The sequence below is a fragment of the Tigriopus californicus genome, chromosome 12 (assembly GCF_007210705.1).
Source record: "Tigriopus californicus strain San Diego chromosome 12, Tcal_SD_v2.1, whole genome shotgun sequence".
Lineage (NCBI taxonomy): Eukaryota > Metazoa > Arthropoda > Copepoda > Harpacticoida > Harpacticidae > Tigriopus > Tigriopus californicus.
In genome coordinates, this window is record NC_081451.1 from 3,699,547 (window position 1) to 3,713,116 (window position 13,570).

The 13,570-nt window shown below is 37.2% G+C and overlaps 1 protein-coding gene across 1 annotated transcript in view; it reads right to left on the reverse strand.

Annotated features, from left to right (window-relative positions):
- Nucleotides 1-13,570, reverse strand: part of LOC131891732 (uncharacterized) — a 54,496-nt gene that overhangs the window by 23,182 nt on the left and 17,744 nt on the right. The window contains exon 2 of the mRNA XM_059241368.1: nt 10,311-10,430. Coding sequence (XP_059097351.1) covers nt 10,311-10,365 — 55 coding nt within the window. The 5' untranslated portion in view covers nt 10,366-10,430. The remainder of the gene's footprint in view (nt 1-10,310; nt 10,431-13,570) is intronic.

Sequence of the window (13,570 nt, forward strand, 5' to 3'; positions counted from 1 at the left end):
TTTGACTTGCTGTTCTTTTTAAATCATTGGGAAAATAACGAGGCTGTTCGAAGTCGGGTCATTTACGATTGAGGCCGAAAAAAAGCATGTGAAAGAGGTCCGACAACCTTCAAGATAGACATTCTCGAAGTTTGTTGAAAATACATGTAAGTGCAGGCAACCAGACTTGAAGAGGAAACTGTGACATAAGAGCCATGTTTTGTACCATGTAATCCCTTCAAGCCCTTCAACATATGTTTTTCGGAGAATGTTTTCAACCTTGGGAGAGAGCACTTTATTAGAGTGACAAAGGAAAGGAAATATTGCGGAAGTCGGTTTGCAAGAAGTGGCAGAAAAAGAGCAAGCCATGAAAAGGAGGTTTTATGAATCATTGTGGATTGGCACTTTTGAAGTCTATCAAAAATTCGATACTAACAATCATCGAATCATTAAGAATTAGGGAATAATGGGACACCTATTCAGTAACACGAGAAGTTTGATAAATACCATAAATATTTTATTTTGGGTCTAGTGAGACACGTACCTGCGAAAGAAAATAAAGTTGACAAATTATAGGAAAGAGATTAATCTCCAAACGTGGGAGTACCCTTTCCAATATATTGGGCAACTAGAATAGTTTAAAAAGAAGCAGTTGTCCCATGCTTCTAAACATTTATGTTCTACGTTCCTTTCAACACAATCCTTAAAAAAAATGCGTGTCACAAAATGGAATTTTTTCTTGTTCAGGGAATGTCAAAATTTAACTTCTTTAGTAATTTACCCCTTGGTGTTTCCTTCCTAATTTGGACAGACCTGAGTTTGAAAGGTGTTCAGAACTGCCATGATTTCCGAAGAGGCCTACTTGCTTCAAATATCCATAGTGGAATGCCTTCATTTTTGTTTGCTATTGTGGCTGAAAAAACGACCTATTAGACCCACTTCTTAATTAATGTTGAAGAGGGAGAAAAGGTCAAGGACAAGGACCTTTGGCACAATACGAGTAATTCTACAGTTGATCAAAAGGTACGAACACCTTTTTATCGCACCTGCTATACTCATTGTAATGTTGCTGACATTCCTCAATCAAACAAAGTTTCCAATGAGACTGTAGGGATCTATGTTATTGAGAGCCCGAACAAGAGGAAGACAGCAGAGGTACTAAACTGAATGTTTTACTCTCTGGAAGTATGTCTACTTCTAAAGGGTGCTGCAGGACACCTGTATCAGGGTGGCTGGTAAGTCACTACAAAAAAATATAATTTTGATTCAATTTGGAAGCACATCTTACCCTAAGTAGTATTGATTTTTCAAAGTTGTATTCCTCAAGGTTGCTACAATCAAGATTTCTTCCGTCCTCATTCATCAACTCAATAGTCTTGGCAGCCCGGATGGTTCTGAGCTTTGATCGGAAATTGCCCGTTCCAGTTGACCCTTTGGTCTTATGAATTGGTAATAGCAGGTACTCCAGCAAGAATTTAACACAAAAAAAGTCCTACAAGCAAGTCAAGTACACCAGCTTTTAGAATGCAAGTTGTGTGTTGGGTGCGGTTTCTCATTGTAGAGGGCGCTGCCATTAATTGGCTCGTTGTATTGAAAAATAACTTCCATGGAGGACTCCCATTTTTACACAGAGATCTGGCATCGAAAAAATTAACATATTGGTTCGTTCTACCTTAAGTATGTATTTGATAGTCGGTTTTAGCCCTAAATCATTGGTTACGTCTGCTTTCATTGCCTATCAATAAGTGCTTCCGAGTGTGGTTTGGTGTTATTTTTGTAACCAAAACTGCTTTCACGTACTGTGCGCAAAATGAAATTTTACTAAAATTAGCACAAGCTTTTTAAAGCAACAAAAAGGTTGACAGAAATGTAAGAGATAGAGAGAAAATCTGCAAGCAATTTACTGTAGATCAGCATGTCTCTAGACTTGGAAACCTTAACAAGAAATTCCAAAGACAATCTTTCAAGGCAGGTCACAAAAAACATTCTGTCTAACCATTGGAATACAGAAGGTTTCAGAATCTTTGGAAAATACTCCATCTTCACTTTGAAACAGTTATTTGCACAATGCTGTGACTTTTTTGTGCTCTTCAACAATAACAAAACTACTATCTATATCATCCTTGAAAACTGACTGCACTGTTCAATATGGTTTCCCATTGTAGATGGAGTTGCGATCAATCAGTTGCATTAGAAAATAACAGCCAACGCAATTCCCCTCTTCTTCCTTTTCTGTCCCTCTTGCTTTTACAGAATCAAATTAAAAACGTCTATTTTTTTATCCCTCTATGGTCCTGGAATTAGCTCGTCCGATGTGAATTGATTAGAATTCAACGACATTGCAACACTTTAGAGACTAAAGAATTGCCATGCATGCCTCGTGTCATGCAGTCCTTCCAAATTTGTGAGCAATTATTGACGATACATGCCCAACAAGGCTATTGTTTAACCATGACTTTCCGTTTTTTTGCGTCATTATTTCTTGTTAGCACGATCTCTAGTCTCGTGAGGTTTGCCAGATACCAAGCATGTCATACAATCTGGCTTAATACATAATTAATTTGAGTTTCCCGGAAAGCAAGAAATGTATGTCTAACAGATGGGAATTGTTTGAAAGAGATTACAATTGACATAAGAACAAGAAAAATTGATTCCCTGAGGTAAAACCATCGATCTGCACACAGCTTCACAGCCTCAATCATTCGTCCAAAGGCCTTGGCCATTCCACTTCATCATTGGAGCAAACACTTCATCCCAAGTGAACTCATGCTCTGTATTGTGATACAGAGACACTGAGTCACATTGGGGGAAAATCTCTCTGAACGAAGATCCAAACTAAGCTGATTTGACAAGGAAGTCAGGGAATTTAGAAGTCAATAAGCCGACTCCTGATGCTCTGAGGCATTGAATTGAAAAATGAAAAGACTGAAAAATTCAAGGTAATATCAGAAAACTAAGCTTGGAACACACAGCGGATCTATTATGTAGGAATTTCATTTTCTTCTTACTCGCTGCAGGGAATGTAAGATGTAAAACATGTGAAATACCCAATTCAATTCTTAATCATTCAAAATAACTGGTTATTAAAATTTCTTTGTGATTAAGTTTTTAAGTATTTGGCTTTCTCTTATTTTCTTGTCACTTCACGTCAGAAAACGATCCACAAGAACGGGTTAAAGTACAGAATATTTTGATAAGCATTTTAAAAAAAATTGTTCGAAATAAATCATCCTCCTGATTTACATTATCCACTTTGGACATATCTATCAGATCAATTTGGAAGGTGAAAGTTGAGAATTATGTGTTAAAAGGGTAAATTGAATTTAAAGAAACATTTTCTAGTTGACACCCTCATTTTCAGCTAGTCGATGATTTCTCATTTTGCATTCATTGGTAAATAATCTTGCTTTTTGCATTATCCTTTAGATGAGCTACAGTTAGTTAAATGAACTCTTTTCAACTCGAGACTTTATTTTTTCGTGTAAAACACCGAAGTTATTCCATTTCTTTATCGTGATTGTATCTATGTGTCGAAAAATAAGGGATTATTATTTACATTAATAATATGTTTTTTGTTCACTTTCAGGTCTCTTTTTTGGTTTTATAATTTCACAAGCACATTTGTACGAAAAGATGAGATCCCAAATTATTCTAATTTTTTATGGACAATTTCTTATGATATAGACAAGAGAAACTTGTAAAAACTCTTGTAAAATCAAGCAACCCCCTGCTCAAGGCTATTCATGTTTTGAATACCTTTTTTACCTTTGCTTTATAATGAAGGACCAACAAATCGTAATTAGTTATTCATGTGCCAATCTACACCAAAGAAGTTCCAAGACTTGGTTCAAGTTCAATTAAGATGCTTGGCTTCTTGTCTTTGATGAAAGAAGCCTTTCTAGCTTTCCAGTAAACAACTCATCTATAATCGACACAAAAAGGTGGTCAATCGGTGTACTCCCACAATATTTAGCCCCTGAATTTCATGGATAACTATTCCCAAGTTTTTAAGGACGATGAAAGGAAAAGCCAACTTTGTTCCGCATTCTTGACGCCCCAGATTTTGTTATTTTATGCTGTTGGAACAATGACAAAAATGCAACATGTCAAGTTGAATAATGGTCTGATGTCACTGTGCGAGATTACAACAAAGCATCTTGCTGTCCTCTTAATAGTGCTAAGAAAATCTGGTATTCGTCTGAAGTATGATTTGAATCCCGAGGCGTTCGTTGCTTTATCTTAAATATCAAAATGATATTATGGATCTTCTTTCCTCTTTCGACCAAGAAAAGGGGTTCTCGCGTACTGTTGAAAATCTAGCTTCAATTCCAAAACCCATTCCCTTCAAACTTCAGCATTCAGTTTCCGGGGAAGAATTTTTCGGTAGCAAAAAACATCCTTTGAATCTTTTAAATCCTCAATGGAATTTAGTTTATGGTGAGAACTGAAGGCATTTGCTATCCAGAAACAAATATGCCCATCATGATTGGAAAGAAACCCCTTTCTTAAATGAGTGTCTCACCAATAAACAATACGCATAATTGATATGTCATCTGTAGACCTCGAAAAATATCTTTTTGAGTAAAAACAGAAAAAAGCGACAAAAAGTTGTAAAAAATGAGCTCATTTGCTTACTTTTATTTTTATCAAGTGTTTGGCACGTAATTGCATTTTGAAACTTATCGATAAAACTTATTCGTTGTTGAGACTAGACTGCAAGTAGTTTGAAAATTTCCACTTGTCTGCCAAAAATTATGCGAATACTCTAGAATGTTGCCAATTTGTAGGCAAGGCCAAAAAGCCATGTGAAGGAAAAAAAATTGACGAAAAAAGTGACGAGGCACCCTGCTTTTGAGCATTTCGTGGAGGGAGAATTTAGACTAACATGACAGCCAACCTGCACCAGGCACAGATAAGATTTGCTATTTATTCCTATGTGCCGGCTTGCTCAAGCAAACAATACTCTAATGTTGAGCCATGTACAGTGACGGAATACACCAAAAATGTCATATTTTGGGTTTTGTAGTACAACTTTACTCAATAATTGGTGAAAATTCAATTGGATCATACTGCGAGTTGGGTGTGATGTTCGTCTAAATTCTTTTTACTTTAAGTGCCTAAAATTAGTGTGCAACATAAAACTTTTTCTCGAATTTCCTTTAATTCACATGGCTAATAGGACGAACCTTACATCCTAAATATTGTTCCAAACTTAAATTTCGGTAGTATTGGCTTGCCAATTGTCACTTTAATTCCATCCGTACATGTACGCTTGTTTAGGACTTCCATTGTCCCCACACTCTGTCTCCCTGAAAACTCTTGGTTTGGGCTATGTGAATGTACACTGAATCGCCCTGGCGGCCTGAGTACCTCTTACACAGAGTTCTAGGCCTGCCCTGCCCAGGCATTTCCCATTTATCTATCTTAGAGGGCTAGTCAGAAAAACGACACCCACGAGACTTCTGAGATTTTTTTGCCTGGTGTGTGCGATGGGGATCGGCTTTGAACACATTTAGTTACGTGATACTCAAAATCAAGTTCCCAATTCAGGGAGCCAGTGACTTGATGGCTCGTTTGTTTGCTTTGGTCGAAACTGAGTAACGCAAGAGAAGTTGATCAGCCCGACACCCTGGTGCCCAACTACCAAAATGTGTGCAAAGCAAAGTCTCCAGTGGCTTGGCTGGAGTGACTTTTCTTTGACAAGCCCTCTAATGTACCTCTATGAGTTTCCCAGGTTTGCTGAGTTGGATAATCAGCACCAAAACAACCTTGTACAGTCCTTTTGTATTCATCTCTCTCCTACCATTGCGGACAAATATAGAAACACAATAGTACACGCTAGGACGTCTGACTTTAAGTAGGCATTATTCATACAACAACTTTTGCTGATCTATTCCAGCACTATAAAATTCACCAGCAACCCTCCTGAGCGACCTTTCAAGACATGCAAGGGTAAAATTACCAACACTTTTGACATCCAAATAGGAATAAACGAAGAACCGTATAGGGAAATTGTAGCACACCAGCGACTTTTCACCATCATCTTTTTCCATTAAATTTGCAATAAAAGCTAAAGGCAAGTTTAGCAAAAACGATGTTTGTTAAGTTAGTCACCAAAAAACTTGCAAAACGGTACTTTTTTAGTACAATTTCATCAGAAATGATGATTGCAAAGTATCGGAGAGTTATCAATCATACAGTATACATCCTCTTGTAAAATGATTTTTCCTTGTCATAATTGTTCAGAAATGTACCCATAGAGGATTTGAAACGTCTCCCAGAAGAATTGGTGACTTATTCATTCTGCCACAGTACATGGGCAATTAATTGCTCACTGAATAATCTCTTGATAAAGTCTGGCATCTTAGAGTGTACTCAGCAGAGGGCGCTGCATCCGCTCAATGAAAAGGACTAGACATTAATATCATTCCTGGACAATAGCCATCCTTTCTGCCATGAGGAAATCAAGAGTAATCATTTTTTTTTATCTAAGTGAGCATATCAACATGGAAATAACTCCTAGTGATATATGGATGAATTCTCAAGTTCTCATTTATTTCATCTATGCTGTCGATTGTTTTGCTCTCCATGTCTGATCTCGCCTTGTAGTAGATCTAAGAACTAGTCAAGAAATGTTATTTATCTGATTTGTTGATCACAAAAAATCAAGCCTCGCAACATTTTTAAAGATTGTGATTGTCAAATGTTTACTGAATCAGATTTAAAAACTTTTGGCCTACAGCAATATCAACCTGGTGAAATTGCTTTTCGTCAGAGACTTACCGGTTACCCTGCACGATTTGTTTCAAAACAGGCGATTTTCAATTTGACTTCAGATTTACAGAAATCGACTAAATTTGAGTTTTAGCGTTGAAAAACCATTAAGACAAAGTAATAGTACTCTTAAACCTTTGACTTGGTTGTTAGGCTAAAATTTACACTCAGTGAGATTATTTCAAAGACAATTGCAAGGGTCCCGAAGACACAATTGTTCAAGATCATCTTAGGTAATAAACTGCACGTTATCTCTTGCTTAAAAGTCTGCCCACAATTGATTTCCAAATCAATTGAAGTGCCTGTTTTCCGGGAAGTACGCTGAATTTGATTGTGACTCAATTAAGAGACTTCCTTGCTTCGAGACTATCTGCTTCTGATTGGTTTTGTACAGAAATGTTGCAAGACCATAACGAGGCTTTCCAAGAAAAAAGACAGATCAAAAGCCCTTGAAATCTCAAGTATGATAATGGTATGACGATATCCAGACTGAAAACAAGTTGAATCCGGTTTAAACCATTCCTTTTCATATCGTCACTGGCATTTCAGCAATTCCCTGTTGGTCTCTCAAAGCCTCAAAAACCTTTGGAAACCTTTTGGAAATTCAAAACCTAATGGAAACATCAACAGCTCAGTTACATCTTTTATACACTGTGTCTTGAAAGTTTGAAGCACCTTCATGTACATAATCTGCGTTTCATATCACAAGAAAATCAAAGATAGTCTTGTCAAAGCAAGTGTGATTGAGGTGCGAGAACGCCACACCAATATCTGAATTTTAAAAATATTTTATTCACTGCATGATTTTGGTTAGATTCAATCTTTACTTGTTTCGCCATTTTTGGGCTATTCAACCTTTCACAACTTTTTACCCTAAATAAAAACGATGACATGTGTCGAAAATCGAAAGATTTTTGTCATTTTTGAAGATCAAAAATATCTCAAGACAGAAAAAACTGACACAAATATTTGCACTGTCATGTTTGTCAGTTTCTCCACTTTTCAGCAAGTTCCTTTAACTTATAAAGATTACCCTTGGATTTCGTGGGTTACCTAATATCAAACATGCAAATGAAGTGGGATTGTTCCTTTTTGATTTCCAACTAAACCGTTAGTTATTTGCATACGATTGTGATAATTGGTTTGCATAACATTGAATACATTCAATTAGTCCTAGATGGTGATTTGAGCATATTTCAAAAATTCAAATTTCATTTGTGAAAAAGTGTCACGGCAAGAATGAAAGCGCATTTTTTTCTTCGCTCAATGATCAAGTAGTCATTTAAAATAAAACATTCGTTAGTCTTTTGTCCTGTAAAACATCAAAATAGTTGGTTGAATAAGCAAACAATTTATTCTTTATTCACCTACTTTTACCTTCCATATAACGCATTTTGGCCGAAACTCTCAACCATTCTGGCGAAAATTATAACATAATCTTCAGACTCTCAGGTTTCATAAACTATTATTTCAATGTGTGCATACTGTACTATGGTACCTTTTGTGTACTATTGTTTGCCATGAGTTACTAACTTGTACGAAGAAAGCAGAGAATTATTCATCCATAATACTTCATTCATCGTTGTTCTGGTAGGGAATATCCAGAAACTTATAGCCCCCGTACCCTCCTAAAAGCACAAACCAGAGTGAAAGAGGCTTTTGGGGCTTTGACTGTTCCTTCCGATGTGAGGTAAGCTGTGTCCGTGCTTACAGTTGTGTTATTACGTTGTGATTAGTACGATGGAAAAAAAACCGCGTTAGTGGCGAGTCTTCTGTCAATTAATTGATGGATTCTCTGACACGATCTCACCACTCTATCGAGGTCCCTTTTTCTCTTCTCTCTTTCCAGTTGAGTGGGAAAGCCGTGTGATACAAAGGAAAAGAAAACGTAGTCAAAACTAGAGGCTATACGAAGAGAAAAGTCATTGATACAAAACACGCATCTAGCGTTGATCAGTGTCTTTCAAGGGCCGTAGAAAAGTTTTTGCACACACAAATATGATAATGTACTTTTTGTAATCACGGGTCCAAGAGGGGCAATTCACATGTTAATGTGTATGTAGTTCATATAAGTACATTAGTGCGTCACCCTGAGAATGACCGTAGGTTCGCCCATTTATGATTTAAGTAATTGAAATATGTTATTCAGAGACCTTAGAGACCCTCTAGTAAGAGACCCGCGAGGTTGAGTTTACGTCATCAAATTCGACTGATCTGATTGGCTAGAAATTTTTGACGAACATTTAAAGGTGTCCAAGTAAAGTACAGCAGGGAGTCAGTCATTTCTACATTGCCCCCACACATTCATTTTGCATAAGACGTTGAAGGTTTAGATGATTTATGACAGATATGAATGTCATATGCCATTAGGATTACATTAGAATAATATGACCAATCAAATGTAGTTGTCACACTGTTCTTTCTCTGTCTGTCTGTGACAAGTTGGTCTAAAGCGCTTCAAAGAGAGGAGCATGGACAAATTTAACAATTTACACGGTCTAGAAAATAGTGACATGTTTCTTGAGAAGTCCAAGTAAGCCACCTGTGAAAATGTTAATTTAAATCCCTAATGATATATTTCAGTGATCCGATCGTCTGAAAAGTTGGATTAAAAAAGAAATTAAAAGGGAACAAGTATATCAGTACTAATGTAAGATGCCTCTATCTATGATTCAACTAAATTGCTGGCCTTTAAGGCAAAATTACTACTCTCCATGAAGTAAATATTCATTGGTGTTTCTCTGGATAGCACTCTTTCTTATACGGGAATTAATTGAAATTGTGTTGGAAACTTCATAGTTCTTCTGAACGTTTATTTTCTCAAGTGGGGCCACTTCTCAAAGCTCGCTCGTCTCTGCATCCAGGGTCCCTAAGATACCCCAGAAAGCTCAAACTCTGCTAGCCGTGGATAAAATCAAGGGTAGCATAATGGAAAGTGCACACTCTACTAATACACTATGTCTGTTAGGCCTCACAAGTCTCATTCTTCTCTTGCTATTTTTAAGTTGAAAATGGTCCACTTTCATCAAATTTAACGAACATTAGATATAGAGGCGAATGGCATATCACACCCTCGTAAATTAACTGGGTCGGAATCTGTGGAGTGTATATGGAGCAAAAGAAAAGCAATCATCATCATTTATTTGTTAATGCATAAAAATGCAAAAAAAAAATACATAAGTTTTGAAAAGTTTTTCTTTCCGACTAATTCAGTGGTCAAAAATTAGATACTGAATAGATCTTAGACATGAAAGGGGTGAATATTTATCTGTCTGAACATTTTTCCTTTCTTTGTCACCCTTTGGAGTGATTCCGATAGAGATATTTGGCTCTTCATCGTTCCTCTTCAAAGCGATCTCTATTTCATTTCAAACACGAAAGAATGACGTTTCTTGACTAGCTGTCACAATATGTCTTTTGTGTGAGGGCCAACAATGGGGATTAAGGATCGACTTTTGGAACAGTTCGGGCCTCTGTTCCAGTTTACCAAGGTATGATTGGGAGTTTGGGAGCTTGGAGACGGAATGGGAAAAGTACATAATACACCTCAAGTTTACCTTCGCTGAAGCTCTTGAGACTGCCCGTGCGACTATTGGACTTTGAATTGGCCATGACTCGATTGGATCCCACGTTCCTGGAGGTTGATTAATGGTTCATTTCAGGCTAGGAAATCACACCTGGAAAAGACGGAAAGATTGATAATAGGTTCGCGTAACTTACGAGTCGTTAGCCATGTCTGAGCTTTATTCAACCATAGATTTCTAGGCTTCTAGAAATTCATGATTCAAGCCATCAAAAGCGATCTATATATAGAGATTGACTTATTATGTTCAAAACTTGTGGATATTTTTGTTTTTGTCTCATCTTCATTTTGACCAGGAATACCATTGCTCGCCAATGTAAGATAATATTAAGGAGTATAATGGAGTAGAACAGCATTAAAAGAGCTCAAATAGACTTGGAAAAGGACCCAAGCGTGAGAGTATTTACCAGGGTTCGATTTTTCAATAATCTTACATGTTGATTGTTGGAAGTTTAACCACAACCTAACTGGCAAAAGAGTTCCGAACTATTGAGATCGATTTAACGACTGAAAGGTGGCGAGGGGAAAAGAAGTCCTTCATATCAATGCTTAGATATTGTACGTTTTTACAATCCTCACATAGACTGCATTGGTTATGGGTTTTTAATGCGGCACAAAATCAAAGCCATGAAGCATTAAGGCGACGCGGTTGTAAGTATAGCATAACATAATGAAAGAATTCTCGCTCAATATTTTGATTTTTATTATCATTCGGAGAAACCAGGATTACTGGTACTCAGTTCATATATTATATGATAATTCAGATATTACAAAATGGTCATGAGGCATTGAAAGATCTTTTTGTATGGCAACATTTTATATTTTCAAAAAGAAACAAAAATCAGCGGATTACCTGTAAATTTGAAGTTTTTTAGGGTATTCAGCCTACCCCTTACGGTAGTACCGCGAAACAAAAGGGAATCAACATGCAACAATGAAATCTTTTGGAAAATCGGGCAAAACTTCGACGGAATGCTTCAAATTTTTACAAGAGGCCCTTTGGAGAAGCTGCACTTTCACTTAATCGGGGTTTTTCATGGTATCGCAAATTTCATCAGTTTCGGTCTCAAAATGAGCTGGAATTGGCCATACAGGGGGTGTTAAGATAGCTCTCAAAGAATGGCCTCTTGTTTGTATTTGAGAGTTGGGTTAAAAAATGTAATAAGTGTATTTGAATTGGAGGTGACTGTGTCAAAAAATCATAAAAATAAAGTTTGCTCTATCTTGTACATATTAAGAGCTATTCCTGGAGTACCGGTATAAGTGACATATCCCTCGTATATCCAGTTTCTCGTACAAATATCAAGCCAAATTCCGCCTATGAACTCTTGAACCTATAAAAGTAAAAACTCTTAATATTCAAGCAAAAAACTCGTTTTCGATCTTTGAACCCCATTTGAGACACTGACCTTGATTTATATTTACTTTCTTGAAAGTCATATGACGGAAAAACAATCAAACATCAAGACGTAAAACTTCAAAAAGTTTATTCTTTCAAGACAGACCACCAGTGTTACCATGAAAGCGTCTGACAAGTCTTACGGAGCACGTAGACAGGTCTTTTTGTCTTTTGGGGATAGGTACTGGGCTGAAAATGGCACAAACTTCTATTCATTAGCACTGCTCTATGCACTCTCACTTTATCAAGAGTTGACGGAAGACCTTTCATGCCACGGTGAATACCCTTATCGTTGTCCCAACTCACATTTTTTCCTTCTTCTTCAATTATTCATCGTACAAGAGTTGCTACTTTCGGTACTTCTTGTTCACATTGATATAAATAGACATGGGGTACAGGGTGACCGGAAGTAAAAGCAATGCATAAGTTTGGCATTTAAGGACCCCTTGGGTGCGAAGGCAGCTTGAGGGCCTTCACTGACGATCACGGCCAAACCACGACGAAATCCATCACGATTTTTTACGTTATAACATACCTTATTTTTCTTTTTTTATGCTGACTTCCTTACTGCTACTGGGATTTGAACCCCAGCAGTTCAAGACGAGAAATTTACTCAATTTACTTAACAAAATATTATTCATTTCTCATTATTCATGCACAAACATGGAATAAACTTGATTCATTTCGTCACATTTTTTTCGATCAATATTACTTATTATACCATGACAAGTTTTTATTTTACAATAGGTATTTATTGTTGCACAAGCAATTCATATTTCTTATATTTGCCATCTACCATATTATACAAACTGTATATCATGTATGCGTGTACATAAAAACGCCATCTTTTTTCAGGAAATTTTCAATCTCTACACAATACATATTTGAATTGAAATCCCACTCTATGCGTAAAACCTCTCTGAGTAAATAAGACGTGAGGAGTGGAGATGTTGGAAGCATTACAAATCTTGTTGATTCAAAGGCCTCGTGGGCAAATGTCAAAGAAACCTGCATCTATGCAAACAAGCGCGACAAGGATTTGAAGGTCGACACTGAGATGCGGGCGCTGAATTAGCCGTTCGCAAAGGTCGGTGTTTTTCGACTTTAGCTAGTCTCGAATTGGACTTCAATGTCAGATTTCTGGCCAAATAAAAGTTCGAAACGCTCGGTATGAAGTTCGGATCACGGAGTTTCATCCGCTTGACATGAATTGCGAGACAAAGGACGCCAGATTTGGGACTTTTGTGCGAAGGTTTTTTGTTTTGTTTCAAAGCAATACAACCTGGAAAGGCCTTGGCTGGAGACGAACTTTGTGCTGAGAATATTTCTCCAACGGCCAGACATCCCAAGTCTCACATGACAGTTTGCTGCCCGCACATTTCCCATCAACATACATTCTACTACGGTGAACATGTAGTAGTAGTAGTATACTACACCGCAGCTTTCTCGAGCACTGCAAGTTTAAGAACTTTCAAAGGGGAGAAAGTTGAGCCTCACACTTTCAGCGTATGACATTGTCAACAAAAAAGATCTCCCAAATTTTGACCCGGCACGCACTCGACCACGAAAAAAAAAATCCAGAATATCGGAAAATAGCGGAAAGACAGCTCGACCCACTCAGTTTCAAAATGAGAGCATGTGTGTGTGTCTCCAGCCAATATGCAATATTGTGTTGAAATCTGACTTTGAAAAGGTTGGTCCCTCCGTCAATGGCAAAACGAATAACTATGTGTTAAAAAACAAGGAAGGAGATTTTCCTCTAATTACATGGTGAAAGATATCAATTGGTTAGTGGTTTCTTTCACTTTTCTGGACGTGAAATGCGTGGTTGGAAT